This window comes from Chiloscyllium plagiosum, chromosome 23 (assembly GCF_004010195.1).
Source record: "Chiloscyllium plagiosum isolate BGI_BamShark_2017 chromosome 23, ASM401019v2, whole genome shotgun sequence".
In the NCBI taxonomy this organism is placed as follows: domain Eukaryota; kingdom Metazoa; phylum Chordata; class Chondrichthyes; order Orectolobiformes; family Hemiscylliidae; genus Chiloscyllium; species Chiloscyllium plagiosum.
Genome location: NC_057732.1, coordinates 2,533,371 through 2,554,837, shown reverse-complemented (window position 1 = coordinate 2,554,837; position 21,467 = coordinate 2,533,371). Strand labels below are relative to the sequence as shown.

The following is a 21,467-nucleotide window of genomic DNA, read 5'->3' as shown; positions in this document are numbered from 1 at the left end:
CCACAATACACACCAGTAGAAATCAGGTTCGCTCTTTGGACAGCAGAAAACAATGGTTTGCACATATTTTCACTGTTGAGAATGATGGAACCAATTTCCTTTAGCATCTCTGAACTGGATTATACCACTGGATATATCGCAAAGATAGGTCAGCATTCCAAATGATCATCACGTGGAATGGCCATTGTTCCAAGGCAATAGATGAATAGATAAATATAAATTATTTTGAAATTAAAAGATTCTCCAGCTCAACTAATATAGCCAAATCCAAAGTCAAGCACGGAAATAGAGGAAGAATTTTCCCTTCCTAAAGCTGATATGAAACCGCAATTGTCCATTGCAAAAGAAAATATGGTTGCAGAAAAACATTCTTGGATCGACTTTAGAAAGTGAATGCCTGTGCTAAACTTCACAGAAAACAAATACAAGAAATCACCAGGAACAGTAGATAAGACAAATGTGATCTTACACTAATTCTTGGAAGTTAAATGGCCATACAACTAGACAGAAATGGCAAAAAGATAACATTGTACTTCATGACTGACTGGATTAAATGTTTTTCAGGAAATATTGGATTTGGAATTTAAGTCTCTGCCTTCAAGTACTGCAATAATTTTAAAACATACCTGCTCTCCAAAGATCCAACAACTAGTGCAATTAAGTAGCTTGGCATTGGAACCTCGAGAGAAAAATATAGTTCAGTGTTGAGAGAATAATATTTTATATCTGTTGCAAGACTAACTGTAACAAATAGTGATGATTGGAAAATAAGATATAAATGTTTATATATAAATCATCACTTTACAATTTTGTTTTGCCTCAAATAAGCTGCAAGTTTGGGGCTTGATTACTGGGAGAATGTTTCATTGTGTTTTCGACTTCAAAGTTTTGATAATAATTGGTTAAGGGCAAATCATCTAACTGTGTTGACAATCAAAACAGTATTTTGTACTAAGTCGTTCACTGATATAAAGAGAAGTCAATTAGGAGTAGGAATCATTTGTTTGCAGTGCAGTATGCAATTATAGTTTGAATAATCCCAGACCTTTTGCATCTGTTGTTGTTTGATGACTTATTCCTAACATTTATCATAGTTGAAATAAGATCCTTTATATTGTCTTTCATGAAAGTCTCCATTCAATAATTTTATCCAGTCTTCCTATCCTGGATTGTTGTGAAGCAGGGCCGAGAAATTAGTCCAGATCCTAAACATGACACCCCGTGCTTACACCTTAAAGAAACAGCTGATCATTCCACCTTGTGGCCCCACCAACATACTAAGCACAATAATTGAGTGCACTGGACGAGCTTTACCACAGATTTTACAGCTGTCATTATATATCCTCAATATAAATTTAAAAGAAAATGTTCAATTCCATTAGATATTAAAATCTTAACAGAAATTTAGATGGATTTTCAATTTCTATTTTTCCCAGCACTTCAAGATGTTTACTTAGCTCAGTCAGGTAGGAAGAATACAAAAATTATACATTTTTACACTGACCATTTTCTTACATAAACATGACACAGTTTGGTGTCATACTGCAAGATAGCAAAGCAACAAAAGCTAGTCAAAATTCCATTCTTGCCACTATAGTACTCCCTTCACCATGAGAATAAAAAACTCAAATGCTTAATTAGACTTTTTGCTCTCTACTTCATCAAAATTCCATTACATTTACCAATTGTACTAAATAGAAGATTAACAATAGAACAAGGTTCCTGATCCTAAACATTCCCTTCAAAAAACATTACTGTTGGTATTTGTCACAACACCCAGCATCGCACTGTCACACACTGGAAATAGAGGCCATGTAAAGCATTGCAGATGGAAAAGCTTGGGTCCAAGTTCCAACCAAACTGAACTATTAAAACAAAATATCTTAACCATTTATCGATCAGTTTGTCATGAGGTTCTATTCAATGAATTCCAGGTGCTACAGATAGTGCAGAAAGGTAAACTGAATTTCTTCATCTTTCTCCTCTTCTGTCCATAAACAGAGGCATTTTATTTCATTTTAACTTTGACGCTGACGTTTTCCCCCAAACTCAAATTTAAAAATGACCCACAACAACCTCTTTTAAGTTAAAAGATGTTATTTATTAATGCCTGTCAGCATCTTCAAATCCAGGTGATCTATGCACAAAGAAAGAATCAAAGATATGGGGTTGCAATTAAAAATAGCAACTTAAACCATGGATATTAAATTCGTAATTTTTGTATAAGATGCAAACATTAGTGAAAGAGGTTTTTGAAAAAAAAAAGTATCTATACAAATTATAATACTTTCTGATCTAATTTAAGACCCATCCCATGCCTACCATTTGCTGAAAACAGTAAATCTTTCTGCTGTCATCTTTGTTATCAGCCAATTCCCCATCACGGTTAGCACTCATAAGAGCAACAAGTTCTTTTGGTACAGATACCTAAATGCAAGGGAAAAAAAACAAACTGACCATTTATTCTCAGTAACGTGGTAAAATAATAAAAACACAGCAACACTACAGATAATTCAATTGTTCAAAATGTTTTTGCTTCAAAATTGTCTAACAGCTTCCCTCCAAATAAAATCGTGGAATCTTACAACACAGTAGGCCATTCATGCTGTGGAGCTTTTTGAAGGAACTTTTCAATTAGTCCCTTTCCCTAACCACCTACCTACAGGATTTTCTTTTGTTTTTCAGGGATATAAGTAATTTCTTTTTGGAAGTTACTACTGAATCTATTTCAAACAGGAAGTAGATTTTAGAGCAGACCCTGCTACATAAAAATCTCATTTCCTGTGTGGGGTTCTGTGAACTATTCTTTTGCCTGTATCCTCTGGTTACTAAGCTTCTGCCACTGAAAACCATTTCTCCTCTTTCCTTCATCAAAACTCCTCAATACTGAATATCATTAAATATCCTCTAAACTTTCTCCACATGACTGAAAGACCCTTATCCTTGTATTATTTTTGTTTTTGAAAGGTTCAGCTTAACTTTATTGTTTATATATGGGATGCCTTTATCTATACGACCAAGGCAATCCCATTCTTTGGGATGGGCAACAAATTCTAGCCTTGCCAGTAACTTCTACATCCTATGAAAACCTGATATGATCCAAAAGTTTTATGAACTTGCCTTGCCAACTTTAAAGATTTCTCTATGTGAACAACCAGACCTCTGATTTTGTGTTCTCTAAAAAACATAATACTATTTAGTTTATATGATCACTCCTGATTCGCCCTTCCAAAATTAAAACCTCAAGCTATGTTGCATTAAATTTCATCTGTCATGTCCTAGTTTCGTCTCTGTTCTAGATAATTAATATTTGTGGACTTTGCAGTTATAGCCCTCTATCCAAATCAAAATCATTAATACATAATAAAAATACAGGGCTCCAGAGGATTTTGAAATCATACTCATAGATACAGGTCATTTGTCTAAACTAATCCATGATGGACTCCAATATATTTTGAAAAGTGACTGTTCATTACTAGACTTCCCTTGCATCCAGTGTTATCACTGCCTCTAACTAATTTTGTTCCTGTGGGATTAATGTAGGCATTAATCCATAGACATTAATGTAGACCAAAGCAGCAGCAGGAAGATTGGCTCACACCCCAAATTACAGGCAGAGGGGGGATGAACAAGGAGGGAAATTAGCACAGATATATCATAATGGATTATTCTAATATGTCTACTGGTGTTTGATTTCAATGCTCCAAAGTCACTAGCTAGAAACAGAATGCTTCCTCAAATTGGAGTCAGAGACCGTAAAGAATTGGTGTTAAAAGAGGGAAAAGGATAAATTAGGTTATAGCAGAATCAAGAGAAGATTCTGTTGAGCAGCATTGGTCCATTGAAAAAATTCTGAATTGCAAAGTTGAAAACAGAATAAAACAAAAGTCAAAAGATTTTGTAAGGTTATAAGTGGTCATTTGCACAGTATAGCAGTCTTTAAAAAAATTAAAATTACCTGCAGTCAGGTAAAATGACGACATTGGATACTATCTAGTATCCTCACTGTTTCTTTACTGACATATTTCCCTTTTTCATCCAACAAGTGAAGTTTAGTTCTACTTTGTGTTTCAAAAAGTATGTGAAAGGCTAAAGGAAGTAAAATCTGTGCCAAGAAAAGCATAGTCAAGTTTCAGTAAATGTCACCTTTATTCTTTTGGATCATGACCATATGGAAATATTTTGGGAGTATGCATGGACAGGTAGATGATAAAATGAAGTTAAAATGAACAAATATCAAAGGTAGATCACAATCAAGAGACTCTCTGTCAGGCAAACAAAAAGCAAGCTTGGAGACATTGACAGATCAGATTACATGACCTTGATGGCCAACAGGAGATACAAACTAAGGCACAAAGCTCAGTACTGTTACGAACTGGCTGACAAAGTTTAGAAGTGCCCAATGAAATGAAATGAAGATGAATTCTTTCTACACAAATCGGGAACAGCTTAAATTTGTAGGTACTTAGCAAAAAGTTGTGGCAGCCTGGTCCAGCAACAATGCAGCAACGCTAGCAATAAAATAATCAACCTTTGTCAAATTGGAGCAATAAATTTCCATTCATTATCTAGCGTACGAGGTTACATACCCGGGCATAGTACGTGCTTTTCACAGAAGGTGTGTCCTGGCAAGGGACCATGCTTCTGCAATGTATAGCCTATGAATAGAGTTTTAAAAAAATCACAATAAAAATTATACAGTCCAGCCATTAAAATTTAACTTTAATAGCTATAAATAATCAAGCACTTTATCAGTTAAATGATGTAACAGCAGAAAGAAAATCAGCTCCACTCTGCAACTTTTACATTAAGAATACTCAGTTAACTCTAGTTCCAAAGCCATGATCCCAAACAGTTACTAGAAGGCCTCCTTCTTGGAGCCAACATAACTCTAACATTAATGCTATTGTCATTAGGACATATGTATGTAATGACTCTTTGCCCTATAATGGGTCAATTTGGAAAATTAAGATCAAGAGAAATAGGAGGGGCATGCCATTCACCCTCTTGAACCAGCTCCACCATTCAAAGAAAAACAACAGATATGGCTGGCAAAATTAACAGGTCCGGCAGAATCTGTAGAGAGAAACAGAATTAACATCAAGTCCAGTGACCCTTCCTCAGAACAGGAACAAGATCATGGCTGATTTGATTTGGCCTTAACGCAACTTCTTGCTGGTTTTTTGATAACACCCAAATGTTAACCAATATCTTGATTGACTCAGTCTTACTTACATTCAATAACTCAGCTTCCACTGTACGCCACAGAAAACTTCGATGGTATTTGATTCTACCTCATTTCCACCTCTCTCATCCCCTCCACTATCTCTAAATTAAACTGTCTAACATCTATTAAGAATGAGAAGAAATTTCCAACTATGAAGAAGATGGAAGACATTATGTCTGCCTTAGTTGCAAACTATTCCTCAGCCATTAACTTCTGTCAGAGGCTGAAAGAGATGTTTTGCAACCTTGATGTCATGTTTGCCCTTGCTTTCTTTTCATATTCCCTACAAGATTGTATATTTTTAGCCTAATAACATGATCTGACATTGCCATAACTGTTCACTTCATCCTTGCTGGACTTGTGGTGTTGATTATTTTATCACACATCTGGCAGTCCTAACTGGAGGCCTCAGCAACAGCCTCATCCAAAACTCTAACCTCTAACTCTCACCAATTTCTACTCCCCCTTTTCCTATAGGTTCAGTGACAATTAAGCAATGCCTTGATTTTTAAATTCTCATCCTTGCTGTTAATACCATCAAACCAGGGTTACACTCTCCTGTTACTCACTCCAGCACCGCCACTTCTGGTCCTTGAACTCCCATTTTTTAAAAAGTCATTCCAGCAGAGGTCAAGACCCTGAGCTCTGCAATGTGTCCCATTACAACCCCACTCCCCAATCCAAAGACCTCTTTTCCTTCCTTCAAATCTACTTCCTTGATCAAACATTTGGACATCTGCCTAAAATATTCTGTGACTTGATGTTAAATTTGATTTGAAAGATGCCTGAGGATCTACCGTTTATTACTTTAAAATACTATATAAATGATATTGTTGGAATGCATACAATTAGAAAGAATTTGACAATCAGATAATTTAAAACAATGTAATTTAGAAAGACAGACCCAAGGCGGAGTACGTATCTGGAATTAGATATTTAACAACAGAATTGCTTTAATGGTGCTAATACTGAATTATTAAGTTTGTATAAATTATTTGTGCATGTCCAAAAATAAAACCTGCTCAAAAACGACTCTCAGCCAATCCATAAGACTAATTTTAAATCAGATTTGAACATTTGACATTTAGATTTCATGTATGAAAAAAAATGGTGCCCTTGGTGGCATCAGGAATAAGAGCATCTAAAGGTCAAAGGTGATCACAATGATATTAAATTGAATTTTTAACAAATTTTCATCTTTCATCCTTAAATATGATCAGGCTTTCAGATATGGGACAAATTTAATCAAACTTCAATTTTGTTTAATTAACTCAGAATAAAGAGTCACCATTTTAAGAATGAGATGAGGATGAATTTCTTCTCTCAGTGAACTGAGTGTCATTGAACACCTTGCCAGAGAGACCAGTGAGGGCATAGTCTTTAAGGCCGAGATAGATTTTTGATGAGCAGGGGAAACAAAGGGTTACAAGGAAAATGGGCTTGAAGAACGTTCAGTCAGTCATAATCCTATTGAATGGCAGAACAGGCTCAAGGGGCCGAATGGCCTACTCCTAATAATCTTGAAGTGTTTTCAACTATTCCCAATAAAATGCCGAAGCCAAGCTCAGCACTAATGATGCATTAGAGCTTTTTATTAATTTACAGATTGATTGCTATTCCCAGTTCTGAGTAAAATTCTCTTCAATACCAATTATAAGCTGTACAGGGTGAACTAACAGAATTTGGAAAATTGTTCAATTGTTCTAACTATTAACACAGATGTAAGCTGCAGTTAAACACACAGAAGTCTGTTGCAAGAATATAACTTTAAAAAAATTAGGTATTTTAAGTGTTGTACCTGACATTGGCTAAACAGGTATGGGTGCTTCTTCCCAGCTGTTTGCTCAGCAGTGAGCCATTGCAAAGCTGAAGCTTCTGGTGATGTCTCATAAATAACCTCCACCACTGTATGCTGGCCCCTGTAGAATTAGAAATGGTACAAATCAGTACCAATTAGCACTAGTTGTACATCAACCCTGGAGGGTAGTGCAAGGCACGTGGACCAGAAAATCTTTGCTTTTGCAACCTGTTAAATTAGTTAATCTAAATAATGAGAACAACCAAAGTACTTATATTGCATCATAGCCCTAAACGGAGGGAAACGTAAATATGCCAGGATTCCCACTTCTTTTTGCTATCCAGTCTTTCCTGTGAGAAACTGGAGTAGAAATGAAATGAAATGAAGATGAGCCCACCTATGACATCATCCACCCTGGACTAGATAAGTGGTCGAAATTTAGTTCAATTGGAAGTTGTCTGTTTTAAACTTTGAGTGTGGTCAAATGATCCCAGCTTTATGTAAACATGGCACAACATTTTAATGCTGTATTGTAGCCATCTTCAGAAGAGACATTAAACCTGCTTTGTTATGGATACAAAAGACCCCGGCACTATCTGGGGAAGAGACAGCTCTTTATGGAAAATACCTGCTCCTTTTGTCAAAATTACAATAGATTAACTGATAAATTTATCACATTTTGCTGTGTATTAATTTAGGTACCTTCAATGGAATGCACTGCCAGTAGCAGTGGTGGACTCTCCCTCTTTAATGGGCATTTAAGCGGGCATTGGATAGGCATATAGAAGATAGTGGGCTAGTGTAGGTTAGGTGGGCTTGGATCGGCACAACATCGAGGGCCAAAGGGCCTGTACTGCGCTGTATTCTTCTATGTTCTATGTTCAATGTGTTAGTTTTGAATGCTTCAAAACTAGCACATTGAAGGTGCCCTAGTAACATGGAAGGCATGTTAGAATTGCAAGTTAATCCTTCTGTTTTTAGCAACCCCTGTTAAGGGTGGCACGGTGGCTCAGTGGTTAGCACTGCTATCTCACAGCACCAGGGTCCCAAGGTTCGATTCCAGCCTCGGGCGACTGTCTGTGTGGAGTTTGCACATTCTCTCAGTGTCTGCCTGTGGACTTGTTGGGCTGAAGGGCCTGTTTCCACACTGTAGGGAATCTAATCAAATCATAGACTAATATGGATAACCAACCACGTTGCTATATTCCTGATGCCACTTTTACATTTATATTTATTCAGCCAAAAATGATTAATATTGGTTCTACAATGCCAAGTCTGATTATAAACAGACATATTTAAATTATTCATTAATACTCTAATATTGTGAATCACTTTAACATGCGATGAAGCCATTGGCCAGACAACTAGCAAGGCACTGTGATGAAAAGTCACTTAGAGTCAAAATGTTAGATTGCTCTCTCTCCATGGCCTGGCCTGCTGTGATGTCCAGCAATTGTTGTTTTCAGTACAAATTCACAGGAATACAAACAGCATCTCACATTTACTTTTCCAATATTTCAGGGTTTTTTTTATAATATCAACTACAAAATGATACATCTTCAAAGTTCTGATCAGGTCTAAAGTTGCTAGTACAGTTTTCAGCAACATTTATTCACTGATGAACTCATTTACTTTACTACTCACCACCTGAATCATTGCTCTGAATCTGATCAAAGCTTTGAATGAAGTTTGGCACTATACACTTAAAAAAAAAGAATAATTATACGGATTTTCATTTCGTTTCCTCGTCAATTACTTTAACTGCTAAAATTACTGGCAAACAGCACAGAGGGCCAATTCACCTGCTCTGACCTGTTCCATCAAGAAATAAGATCTTGGCTGGTCTGAAACCCTGTGTTCCATACCCCTTAATTTCCTTCCTTACCCAACAAAGCTCTTAATTTGTCCAGCATCCAGTCTTTTTATTTGAAAATGTAGGGATAGGGGGTGAAAGAGAAAAAAAAACTCCAGACTTCCCTTTACTGCAGATAAAAATATTTCCAAGTCTCATTTTGACTCCAATGTAAAGATTGTGTGCTCCAGTATTTCTGGATTTCCCTCAAGAAATTATTTCTCTATATTCACTCCATGAAACTTCTTTTTCATAATTTTAAAATTTCTCAATTCCTCATCCTTCTGAACTCAAAAAGGAGGGGAGATAGCAAACATTGGTACTCATATTACAGTGGCATTCATGTTAGAGTTGTACAGAACTTTGTTTAGGCCAGAGCTAGAGTACTATGTGCAGCTCTGGTCATCACACTTGACAGGAAGGAAGCAATTGCATTGGTTGGGGAGTAAAGTAGATTCACCAGGATGTTGCCTCAAATGAAATACTTTAGCTATGAAGAGATAACCTTGGGTTGCTTTCTTTGGAGCAGCAAAGGCTAGAAGGGGAACTGTTAGAGATGTATAAGATTTTGAAGCGCATGGACAGGGTGAAGAGAAAGCAGCTGTTCCCCTTAGTTAAGAGCTCTGTAATACGGGTGCATAATTTCAAAGAGGGAGATGCTGGAGATCAGACTAGAGGGTGTTGCTGGGAAAGCTCAGCAGGTTAGGCAGCATCCAAGGAGCAGGAGAATTGATGTTTTGGGCATAAGCCCTCCATTAGGGCGGAGGCTTATGAGCTGGGGGCTGAGAGATAAATGGTAGGGGATTGGTGTTGGGGGCAAGGTAGCTGAGAAACCAAGAGGTGGATGAAAATGAGGGAGGTGATAGGTCAAAGGGAGAGTGATGGACAGGGCAGGAGGATGGTACTGATTTGGAGGTTGGGACTGGGATAAAGTTGGGGGAGGGGAAATGAGGAAGCTTTTGAAATCCACATTTATCCCATGTGGCTGCAGAGTCCCAAGGCGGAATATGAGGCGTTATTTCTCCAGTCGTTAGGTGGTAATGGTTTGGCAGTACAGGCGGCCCAAGACCTGCATATCTCTGATGGAATGGGAGAGGGAGTTGAATTATTCAGCCATGAAGCAGTGGGATTGGTGGGTGCGGCTGTCCTAGAAATGTTCTTTGAAACAATCCACATCCGTCAGAAATTTACCTGTACCTCTACCAATGTCATCTACTGCATCTGTTGCGGTCTCCTCTACATCAGGGAGACAGGACGCCTTCTTGCAGATCGTTTCAGAGAAATCTCTTTGATACCTGCACCTACCAAACCCATCGCCTTATGGCTGAACACTTCAACTCCCCCTCCCACTCAGTCAAGGACATGCAGCTTCTGAGCTTCCGCCACCGCCAAACCGTTACCACCCGACACCGAGGAAGAATGCCTCATATTTCACCTTGGGATCCTGCAACCACAAGGGATAAATATGAATTTCAACAGCTTCCTCATTTCCCCTCCTCCCACATTATCCTAGACCCAAACCTCCAACTCAGCACCACTCTCCTGACCTGTCCATCACCTTCTCTCACACCTTCATCTACCTATCACTTTATTAGCTACTTTCCCCCCCCCCCCATCCCACTCCCATTTATCTCTCAACCCCTGGTCCACAAGCCTCATTCCTGATGAAAGGAATATGCCTTATACATCAACTCTCTTGCTCCTCGAAGCTGCGTGACCTGCTGTGCTTTCCCAGCAACATACTCTTGATTCAATTTTAGTGAAAAAGCAGGAAGTTTAGAGGGGATTAGAGGAAAGACCTTTTGGTCATGGGGCGGTGGGGTCGAATGCACTACTGGGAGTATAGCTGAAACGGGAAACTCACAACCTTTAAAAAATACTTGAAATGTCTTACATTGAAGACGATGGACCAGGTGTGGAAAAGTGGGACTTGTGCACATTAGGGTATATTTTTGATGGTACAGATTTGATGAGCTGCAGGGCCTTTTCTGTACTGCATGGCTGTGCCATTGCTTTCCACAGTAAAAATAAGTACTATACAAAGTGTGGTAAAACAGTTAATATTTTAGTTTTCTATTCAGCATTTTGTTTTTAATTTCAGATTTCCAGTGTCAACAGCATTTTGCTTGGGTTGTGATTAAGTACGTACCAGAGTACTAAAAATACAGATTCAAATTGCAAGAAGAATCTCAATAAGAGCGTGTGTGCGCGCGTGTGGGCCTATTTTTACAAGGTCAACCAGGTGGACCTTGTAGAATGCATAAGTTCTCTGATTGGACCAGATTAAGAGCCCCTACCAGGGAGTCCTGGCTGACAGATGATAAAGTGGAGTGTCAGACATGCTGTTCACAGAGCTGGACCAGTGGTGAAAGGACTCTCTCTTTTAGAGAGGGGACTGACCTCTGAACTGCCTGGACCACACAGTCAGTGTGTTCATTACTGCTGTTGGGTTTCCAACTGAGGAGAGTTTTCCTTTTTGTCTCTTCTCCCTTGTTTCAGGTAGACTTTGTTTTGATTTTATTTTGGTTTTCTTTATTGCAAGAAAAATATAAACCGGCATGTCAAAGGATCTGGTCACTCTTGCAGCTGGCTCGGAGGAAGCCAGACCCCAGTCAAGTATTATGCACATGTAAATAAAGGATGACTTTGTGATAGGATTCCAGCCTCTGTGGAATTATTTCAAGAAGTAGAGTTGATTTAAGTATCCAGTTTTCAGCTCAATTGTTCACCAAAATTTGCCATTCATATTCAAAAATGAAAGATAAGTTATTAGAAAAGTACTAGACACTAGTCACCACCCATGGAACTGTCTATGTGAAAATACATTTCTTGAATGTTTGTCCAGCTCTTATATCACAGGAAATTAGCTGAAAGAGGCTGGGAACTGTCTCAATTTTGCATCAATAAGGACAGGACAAGCAACATCGACCAGCTCATGTGAATTTAGTGAAAAGAAACTGGGGCAGGGAGGGAAAGGTTAAAACTAGATGTTTCAGAAAAAAAGAAAACAGACGGTTTTAAAAATATCTCTGGTCCTGTGTAAACATGCCATTTAATGTATAAATTACAAATCTAAGTGCGAACGGAATTACAAAAGGAATGGCCAACCCATAAATTTAAAAAACAACTTGAGTGAAAGAGTATAAATGTCATCATTCCAGTCTGTTATCAAAAATTCTGATCTAAGAGGATGTTGCATCACAGCAAGAGGGTGTAGTTAGGGTGCAACTTTTCTATCGGCAGTTTTCATTGTGAACACACTCATGGAGTCTATACAGAAATGTATAAACATAAGGACATATTTCATATCTTCAAAAGTGAGTAAATCCAATCATTCCACTCTCGATCTTGCCTCATCTGAAAATTTGACTCCCATGAGCAACTCCATGGGAAATTAGTGAGCATTAAGTAACAAGATTTGATAGCAATTACTGGATGATTAAATGAAGCAAAAAAATTTACTAAGTTTCAGCTTCATACCGCAGTAATTTATACGGAAGAGAAATTGTCAAGGGTGTTCCTTTATAAGAGTGCTTATTTCCAAGTGTAAACTTGACTTCCTGTCCATTGATTGTAGCCTGGAGTATTTTAAGGTCCCTTGTATCCAAGATCTATAAATAAAAAGTGCAAAATTGACAGTTAGGTATCAGCGTTATAGTGAAGCAGATATATTAAATTGTAAAAGCAGAAAGTATGGTTGTAACTTCATTACAGAGGAAGTGATTGCTAGTGATATTATAAGTAGATTATTAATCCAGAGACTCTGGTAAATTTCTGGGGACCCAGATTCAAGTCACACCACAGCAGATGGTGGAAACTGAATTTAATTTTTTAAAAAATCTAGGATTAAGAGTCTAATGATGACAGTGAAACTGCTGCTGATCACTGGAAAACCTATCTAGTTCATTAATGTCCTTTCAGGGAAGGAAATCTGCCCTTCTTACCTGGTCTGGCCTACATGCGACTCCAGACCCACAGTAATACAGATGACTCTCACCTGCCCTCTGGGTAGAGGCGGGTAATAAATACTATCTTGGCCAGTGACATCTGCGTCTTGCGAATGAATTTTAAAAACTGAAAACCCTGAATTTGAAAGTATATGTTTAAATATGAGATTTGCTTTGTTTGCTATCTTAAACCTACAAACCCTTTTAGACAGAATTAATTATAATTCAATTTCGCATAAGCGCAAATCTATATATACACACCTTATACTGAAAAGAAATTGCAGCAGGAGCCTCTGCCTTTAGAAGGGAAGTGAAAATTGGAAAAGAGAGCAATGGTAGCAACACGTGCTAACTTTTAGAAATAAATTAAGTCAAGTCAGCAATGGCAGTGTTTCAACAGCAACATCTTATCAGGAGGAGCATAAGGGATAATAAATTGCACAGATAGTGTAATTATACAGTTGTTAAAAACAAAGTTCCACATCAGCAACATTTGTATGTAATTATCATGATGTATCCAAGTCCACATACCAAGGTTCTGTACAGGAATGGATTTGCCAAAGTAGCTCAATGACTTTCATGGCTCAATATTGCTACAGCCATTCACAGTATTCCATTCAGATGGAAGAACACCACGTCTAACCGGATTCAAAATCAGGGTGACCAATCACAAGAATCAGAAATGTATCTGTTTTAATGCATCAAAAAAATTGTTCTCAAATGAATAATGTCTAAATCTTGATCCTGAGTTCAGTCATCTACTATGATATTTTCAAAGTATAAGACTATTTAATTTAGTAAACATTCACCTACAATCCTATTCCAAATTCACTATCGAGCTACCAGATTGTTATTTATACACAGGTAATGATTTGAATGCAAATATAGGAGGTATGGTGAGTAGGTTTGCATTTGACACAAAAATTGGTGATGTGGTGGACAACGAAGGTGGTTCTTTCAGAGTACAATAGAACCTTGATCAGGTGGTCCAATGGGGTGATGAAATTTAATGTAGATAAATGAGGTGCTACATTTTGGTCAGGTAAATCAGTGCAGGACTTACGCACTTAGTGGTAAAGTTCTAGGGAGTGTTGCTGAACAAAGAGACCTTGGAGTGCAGGTTTATAGTTCCTTGGAAGTGGAGTTACAGGTAGACAGGTTAGTGAAGGAGGCACTTGGTACACTTACCTTTATTGGTCAGTGCAGTGAATATGAGTTGAGAGGTCATGTTGTGGCTGTGCAGGACATTGGTTAAGCTAGTTTTGGAATACTGCATTCAATTCTGGCCTCCCTGCTATAGGAAAGATGTGTGAAACTTGTAAGGGCTTAGAAATGATTTACAAAGATGTCACCAGGGTGAGGGTTTGAGCTATAGAGAAGAGGCTGAATAGGCTAGGGATATTTTCCCTGGGGTGGAGGCAGAAGGGTTATGTTATAGAAGTTTATAAAGTTATGACGATCACGGATGGGTGACTGGTCAAGATCTTTTGCCCAGAGTAGGGGAGTCCAATTTTTGAGAAGATTTGTAGCTCAGGTTGAACGTTGAACATAACAGCGCATTACAGGCCCTTCAGCTCTCTATGGTTTCACAGGTCCGTGCAACAATCTAAAGGCCACCTAACCTATACTATTCAATCATGTGTTTACTCAATAACCTTTGAAATGCTCTTAATATTGGCGAGTCCACTGTTGTTACAGGCAGGGCATTCCATACCCTTACTACTCTGAGTAAAGAAACTACTTCTGACATCTGACCTATTTCTATCACCCCTTAATTTAAAGCTATGTCCCTTTGTGCTAGCCATCACCATCCAAGGAAAAAGGCTACTATTGTCCACCCTATCTAACCCTCTGTATGCCTCTACGAAGTCACCTCTTAAACTACTTCTCTCCAACGAAAACAGCCTCAAGTTCGTCAGCCTTTCCTCGTAAGGCCTTTCCTCCATACCAGGCAACATGCTAGTAAATCTCTGCATCCTTTCCAAAACTTCCACATCCTTCTGATAAAGTGACAACCAGAACTGTACACAATACTTCAAGTGTGGCCGCAGAATTTTGTACAGCTGCAACATGATCTCATGGCTCCAAAGCTCAATCCTTTTACCAATAAAAGCCAACACACCGTATGCCTTCTTAACAACCCTATCAACCAGGGTGGCAAATTTCAGGGATCTATGCACGTGGACACAGATCTCTTCTGCTCATCTATACTACCAAGAATCTTACCATTAGCCCAGTACTCTATATTCCTGTTAATCCTTCCAAAGTGAATCACTTCACAGTTTTCCGCATTAAACTCCATTTGTCACCTCTCAGTCCAGCTCTGCAGCTTACCTATGTCGCTCTGTAACCGGCAACATTCTTCTGCACCGGCCACGACTCCACCGACGTTAGTGTCATCCGCAAATTTGTTAACCCTCCTTCTACGCCCTCATCCAGGTGATTTCTAAAAATGACAAGCAGCTGTGGCCCCAAAACAGATCTTGTGGTACACCACTAGTAAATGAACTCCAGGATGAACATTTCTCATCAACCAGCACCCTCCGTCTTCTTACAGCTAGCCAATTTCTGATCCAAATCACTAAATCACTCTCAATCCCATGCCTCTGCATTTTGCACAATAACCTACCATGGGGAACTTTGTCAAATGTTTCACCAAAACCCATATACATCACATCACTCGCTTTACCCTCATCTACCAGTTTAGTCACCTCCTCAAAAGAATTCAATAACGTCCTACCTTTCACAAAACCATGTTGACTATCCCTAGTCAACTTATTCCTTTCTAGATTATTATAAATCCTCTCTTATAATCTTTTCTAACAATAGAAGCAAGGCTCACAGGTCTATAATTACCAGGGTCACCTCTCCTCCCCTTCTTGAACAAGGGCACAACATTTGCAATCCTCTAGTCTTCTGGCACTATTCCTGTAGACAATGATAACAAAGATCTAAGCCAAAGGCTCTGCAATTTCCTCCCCAGGCTTCCCAGAGAATCCTAGGATAAATCCCATCTGGCCCAGGGAACTTATCTATTTTCACACTTTCCAGAATTGCTAACACCTCCTCCTTATGAACCTCAATCCTGTCTGGTCTAATGGCCTGTATCTCAGTATTCTCCTCGATAACGTTGTCTTTCTCCTATGTGAATACTGATGAAAGATATTAATTTAGCTCTTCTGACTCCATGCACAACCTCCCACTACTGTCCTTGACTGGCTCTAATCTTACCCTAGTTTTATGCCTGCCATACGTATAGGCATCTTTAAGAGTATTCCTTGATTCTACCTGCCAATGACTTTTCATGTCCCCTCCTGGCTCCTCTTAGCTCTCTTTTAGGTCCTTCCTGGCTAATTTGTAACTCTCAAGTGCCCTAATTGAGCTTTCACGTCTCATCTTTTATATAAGCCTCCTTATTCCTCTTGATAAGAGATTCAACTTCTTTAGTTAACCATGGTACCCTTGTTCGACCATTTCCTCCTTGCCTGACAGGTACACAATTATCAAGGACACATAGTAGCTGTTCCTTGAACAAACTCCATATTTCAATTGTGCCCATGCCCATCAGTTTCCTTCCCCATCCTATGCATCCTAAATCTCGCCTAATCGCATCATAATTGCCTTTCCCCCAGCTATAACTCTTGCCCTGTAATATATATCTATCCTTTTCCATCACTAAAGTAAACTGAACCAATTGTGGTCACTATCACCAAAGTGCTCACCTATCTCCAAAACCCCGCACCTGCCTGGCTCTTTACCCAGTACCAAATGCAACGTGGCCTCTCTACATACTATGTCAGGAAGCCCTCCTGCACATATTGGACAAAAACTGACCCATCTAAAAGTACACGAACTATAGTGTTTCCAGCCAATATTTGGAAAGTTAAAGTCCCCCATAACAACTACCCTATTACTTTCGCTCCTATCCAGAATCATCATTGTAATCTTTTCCTCTACATCTCTGGAACTATTCTCAGGCCTATAGAAAACTTCCAACAGGGTGACCTCTCTGTTCCTGTTTCTAACCTCAGCCCATACTATCTCAGTAGACGAATCCTCATGAAGCATCTTTTCTGCCACCGTAATAGTGTCCTTGACTAACAATGCTACATCTATGCCTCTTTTACCACCTTCCCTGATCTTACTGGAAGATCTCGACCCCGGAACCAGCAGCAACTATTCCTTGTCCCTGCTTTATCAATGTCTCCGAAGTGGCCACAACATCGAAGTACCAGGTACCAACCCATGCTGCAAGTTCATGCACCTCATTCTGGATGCTCCTGGTTTTGAAGTAGACACACTTCAAACCACCTTCCTGCCTGCTGGTACACTCCCGCAACCTTGAAACCTTATTCATGACCTCACAGTTCAGGTTGTAAGCTTGCTTGCTGAGCTGGTTCTCAGACATTTCGTCACCATGATTGGTAATGTCAGTGAGCCTCTAGTGAATGCTGGTGTTCTGTCTCACTTTCAATGTGTGTGTCTTGGTCTATTAAAAGGTGGAGGATACCATTTCTGGTTCTTTTTCTCAGGTTGGTAAATGGGGTCCAATCGATGTATTTATTGATGGAGTTCCGGTTTAATGTCACACCTCTAGGAATTCCTGTGCATGACTGTTTAGCCTGTCCTAAGATGGATGTGTTGTCCCAGTCGAAGTGGTGTCCTCCTACATCTGTGTGTAAGGATACTAGTGATAGTTGGTCATGTCTTTTGGAGGCTAGTTGGTGTTTGTGTATTCTGGTAGCTAGTTTCCTACCTGTATGTCTAATGTAGTATTTGTTGCAATCCTTGCAGGGTATTTTGTAAATGACATTTGTTTTGCTGGTTGTTGGTACATGGTCCTTTAGGTTAATCAGTAGCTGTTTTAACATTTTGATAAGGTTTATGGGCTACCATGATGCCAAGGGGTCAAAGTAGTCTGTAAGTCATTTCAGAGATGTATTTGATGTATGGTAATGTGGCTAGAGTTTCTGGGCACATTGTGTCAGCTTGATTTGGTTTTCTGTTTAAGAATTGGTGAACTGTGTTTATCGGGTACCTGTTGTTCTTGAATACGCTGTATAGGTATTTTTCTTCTGCTGCTAGGAGTTTGAGTGCTGCAGCGTGTTATGCCCTGTTTTAATAATGTCCTGATGCAAATGTTTGTGGGTGTTGGGATGATTGCTTCTGTAGTTAAGTACCTGGTCAGTGTGTGCTGCTTTTCTGTAGATGCTGGTCGTTCCACTGTGACATCTAGGAAGAGGAGTCTATTGTTGTTCTCATTCTCTTGAGAAATTTTTATGCCAGAAAGGATGTTGATGATGATATTGTAGGTTTCCCCTAATTGGTTCTGTTTTTTGATGACAAATGTGTTTTGGGTTGGATCACGGGGACAGTGGTTCATTTGAATCTCTGCATTATTGCTTCTGCTAAGAATTCTAATATTGATGATCCCATGTGTGTTTCATCAATTTGTTTGTAGGTCTTGTCATTGAAGGTGAAGGGGTCATGAGGCATAAGTCTACTAGCTTGAGGATGCTGTCCTTGCTGATGGAGTTATTGCTGTCTGGTGTTTGTCTCCTTGGTTCGTCCAGTAGTACGATCAGTGTTTCTTTGGCCAGGTTGATGTTAATTGATGTGAATCGGCACTCCCCGACACACCGACATTCAAATCGGAAAAGGAACTCCACTGAAATCTCAAATACCTATTAGAAGACTCATGCCACTCCATCCATTCCACTCAAGAATTCCTGAACATCAAAAACACCAAGGTAGAAGAGGACAAAGTCATTGTCTTCTTCCACGTTACGGCCAGATTTACATCAATTAAAACCAGCCTGGCCGAAGAAATACTGATCGCACTACTGGGTGAACCAAAGACACAAATACCAGACAGCACCAACTCCATCAGCAAGGACAGCATCCTCAAGCCAGTAGACTTGTACCTCATGACCCACTTCACCTTCAAATGACAAGACCTATAAACGAATCAATGGAATATTTATGGGATCATCAATATCAGAATTCTTAGCAGAAGCAGTAATGCAGAGACTCTAAAGAACCACCCTCCCCACAATCCAACCCAAACTTTGGATTCGCTACATGGATGACATATTTGTCATCACAAAATGTAACAAATTAGAGGAAATCGACAAGATCACCAACAACATCCTTGCTGGCATAAATTTCACAGAAGAGAAAGAGAACAATAACAGACTCCCCTTCCTAGATATCACAGTGGAATGACCCAGAGAACTGCAGTCCAGCGTCTACAGGAAAGCAACACACAGACCAGATACTTAACTACAGAAGCAATCATCCCAACACCCACAAATGGAGCTACATTAGGACATTATTTAAACAGGCCACAACAGGTTGTAGTTCCTGGGTGCTGCAAGCAACTGAAGAAAAATACCAATGCAGAATATTCAAGAACGTGACACATACAGATCACCAACTCTTAAACAACAAACCCAAACATGACAACACAAAACGCCCAGAGACTCTATCCACACTACCTTATGTCAAAAGACAGTTTGGAGATGACTACCAGATTACTCGACCCTTTGGCATCATGGTAACCCACAAATCTACCAACACACTAAAACAGCGGCTGATGAACCTAAAGGACCCTTTACCAACAACCAGCAAAACAAATGTCATTTACAAAATACCCTGCAAGGTCTGTAATAAATATATCGGATAAATAGGAAGGAAACTAGCTACCAGGATACACGAACAAGTAGCCAAAGACATGACACACTATCACTAGTATCCTTACACACAGATGAAGGAGGACACTATTTCAACTGGGACAACCTAGGACAGACTAAACAGAGACACACATGGGAATTCCTAGAGGCCTGGCATTCAAACCAGAACTCCATCAATAAACACATTGATTTGGACCCCATTTGCCAACCTTTGAGAAAAAGAACCAGAAATGATATCACCCACCTCTAACAGACCAAGGCACACAGAAAGCAGAACAGAAGACCAATGCTTCACCAGAGGCTCAAAGATGATGTTACCTAACATGGGTGACAAAACGTCTGAGAGCAAACCCACCAGCTCAATGAGCAAACTTACAACCTGAACAGCAAAGGTTTGAGGAGAGAGGGGCCTAAGAGTCAATGTTTTCACATAAAGGGTAGTGTATGGAATGAGCTGCCAGACTGAGTGATAGAGACTTGTACAATTACAACATTTGAAGCGACAAACATCAAACAATACCAAAGTTTAGTCCAACTGGTTTATTTAAAATTGCAAGCTCTTGGAGCTCTAGTCATTCCTCAGGCATGGCCCGAGGAAGCAGAAACGCTTGCAACTTCAGATAAACCCATTGGATTATAACCTGGTGTCTTTTGATTTTTGACCTTAACCACCCCAATCCAACTCCAGCATCTCCAAATCATAACATTTAAAAGGCAGCTAGATAGCTATATGAATAGGAAGGGTTGAGAAAGATATGGGCCAAATGCTTGCAAGTGGGCCTAGATTAATTTAGCATGGAGGAGAAAGTGAGGACTGCAGATGCTGGAGATCAGAGCTGAAAATGTGTTGCTGGAGGAACGAGGTCCTTCCACCCATCGCATTTCCAACGCCCCTCCCCCAAGTCCCTCCTCCCTACCTTTTATCTTAGCCTGCTGGGCACACTTTCCTCATTCCTGAAGAAGGCTTATGCCCAAAACGTCGATTCTCCTGTTCCTTGGATGGTATCTATTCAGCATGGACAAGTTGGACCAAAGGGTCTGTTTCTGCATACCTCTGACTCTGCAACTTAAATTAAGCAATTGTATGATTGCATAAAACTGCAGAAGTGTTAAAGATCAAGTGTTTTCATATTTCTTGGGCACATACTTCTGGGAGACTGGTCAGCAAGGTTAATCTCACGGAATACAGGGAGAACTAGCTAGTTGGATAAAGAACCGGCTCAAAGGTAGAAGACAGAGGGTGGTGATGGAGGGTTGGTTTTCAGACTGGAGACCTGTGACCAGTGGACTGCGACAAGAATCGGTGCTGGGTCCTCTACTTTTTGTCATTTATATAAATGATTTGTATGTAAGGAGGTACAGTTAGTAAATTTGCAGATGGAGGTGCAGTGGACAGCGAAGAAGGTTACCTCAGATTACAACAGGATCTTGATCAGATGGGCCAATGGGCTGAGAAGTGGCAGATGGAATTTAATTTAGATAAATGAGAGGTGCTGCATTTTGGGAAAGCAAATCTTAGCAGGACTTATACACTTAATGGTAAGGTCCTAGGGAGTGTTGCTGAACAAAAAGACCTTGGAGTGCAGGTTCACAGCCCTTGAAAGTGGAGTCGCAGGTAGATAGGATAGTGAAGGCAGCATTTGGCATGTTCTCATTTATTGGTCAGAGCATTGAGTACAGGAGTTGGGAGGTCATGTTGCGGCTGTACAGGACATTTGTTAGGCCACTGTTGGCATACTGCAAGCAATTCTGGTCTCCTTCCTATTGGAACGATGTTGTGAAACTTGAAAGGGTTCAGAAAAGATTTACAAGGATGTTGCCTGGGCTGGAGGATTTGAGCTACAGGGAGATTCTGAACAAGCCGGAGCTGGTTTGCCTGGACCAGAGGCTGAGGAGTGATCTTATAGAGGTTTACAAAATTATGAGGGGCATAGATAGGATAAATAGACAA

At 39.6% G+C, this 21,467-nt stretch overlaps 1 protein-coding gene across 1 annotated transcript in view; it reads right to left on the bottom strand.

Moving 5' to 3' along the window:
* lta4h (leukotriene A4 hydrolase) overlaps positions 1-21,467 on the bottom strand; it is a 72,407-nt gene that overhangs the window by 48,302 nt on the left and 2,638 nt on the right. The window contains exons 2-6 of the mRNA XM_043713296.1: positions 12,358-12,488; positions 7,026-7,146; positions 4,590-4,658; positions 2,323-2,427; positions 627-679 (exon numbers count right to left, since the gene is read on the bottom strand). Of these exons, the coding sequence (XP_043569231.1) occupies positions 627-679; positions 2,323-2,427; positions 4,590-4,658; positions 7,026-7,146; positions 12,358-12,488 (479 nt within the window). The remainder of the gene's footprint in view (positions 1-626; positions 680-2,322; positions 2,428-4,589; positions 4,659-7,025; positions 7,147-12,357; positions 12,489-21,467) is intronic.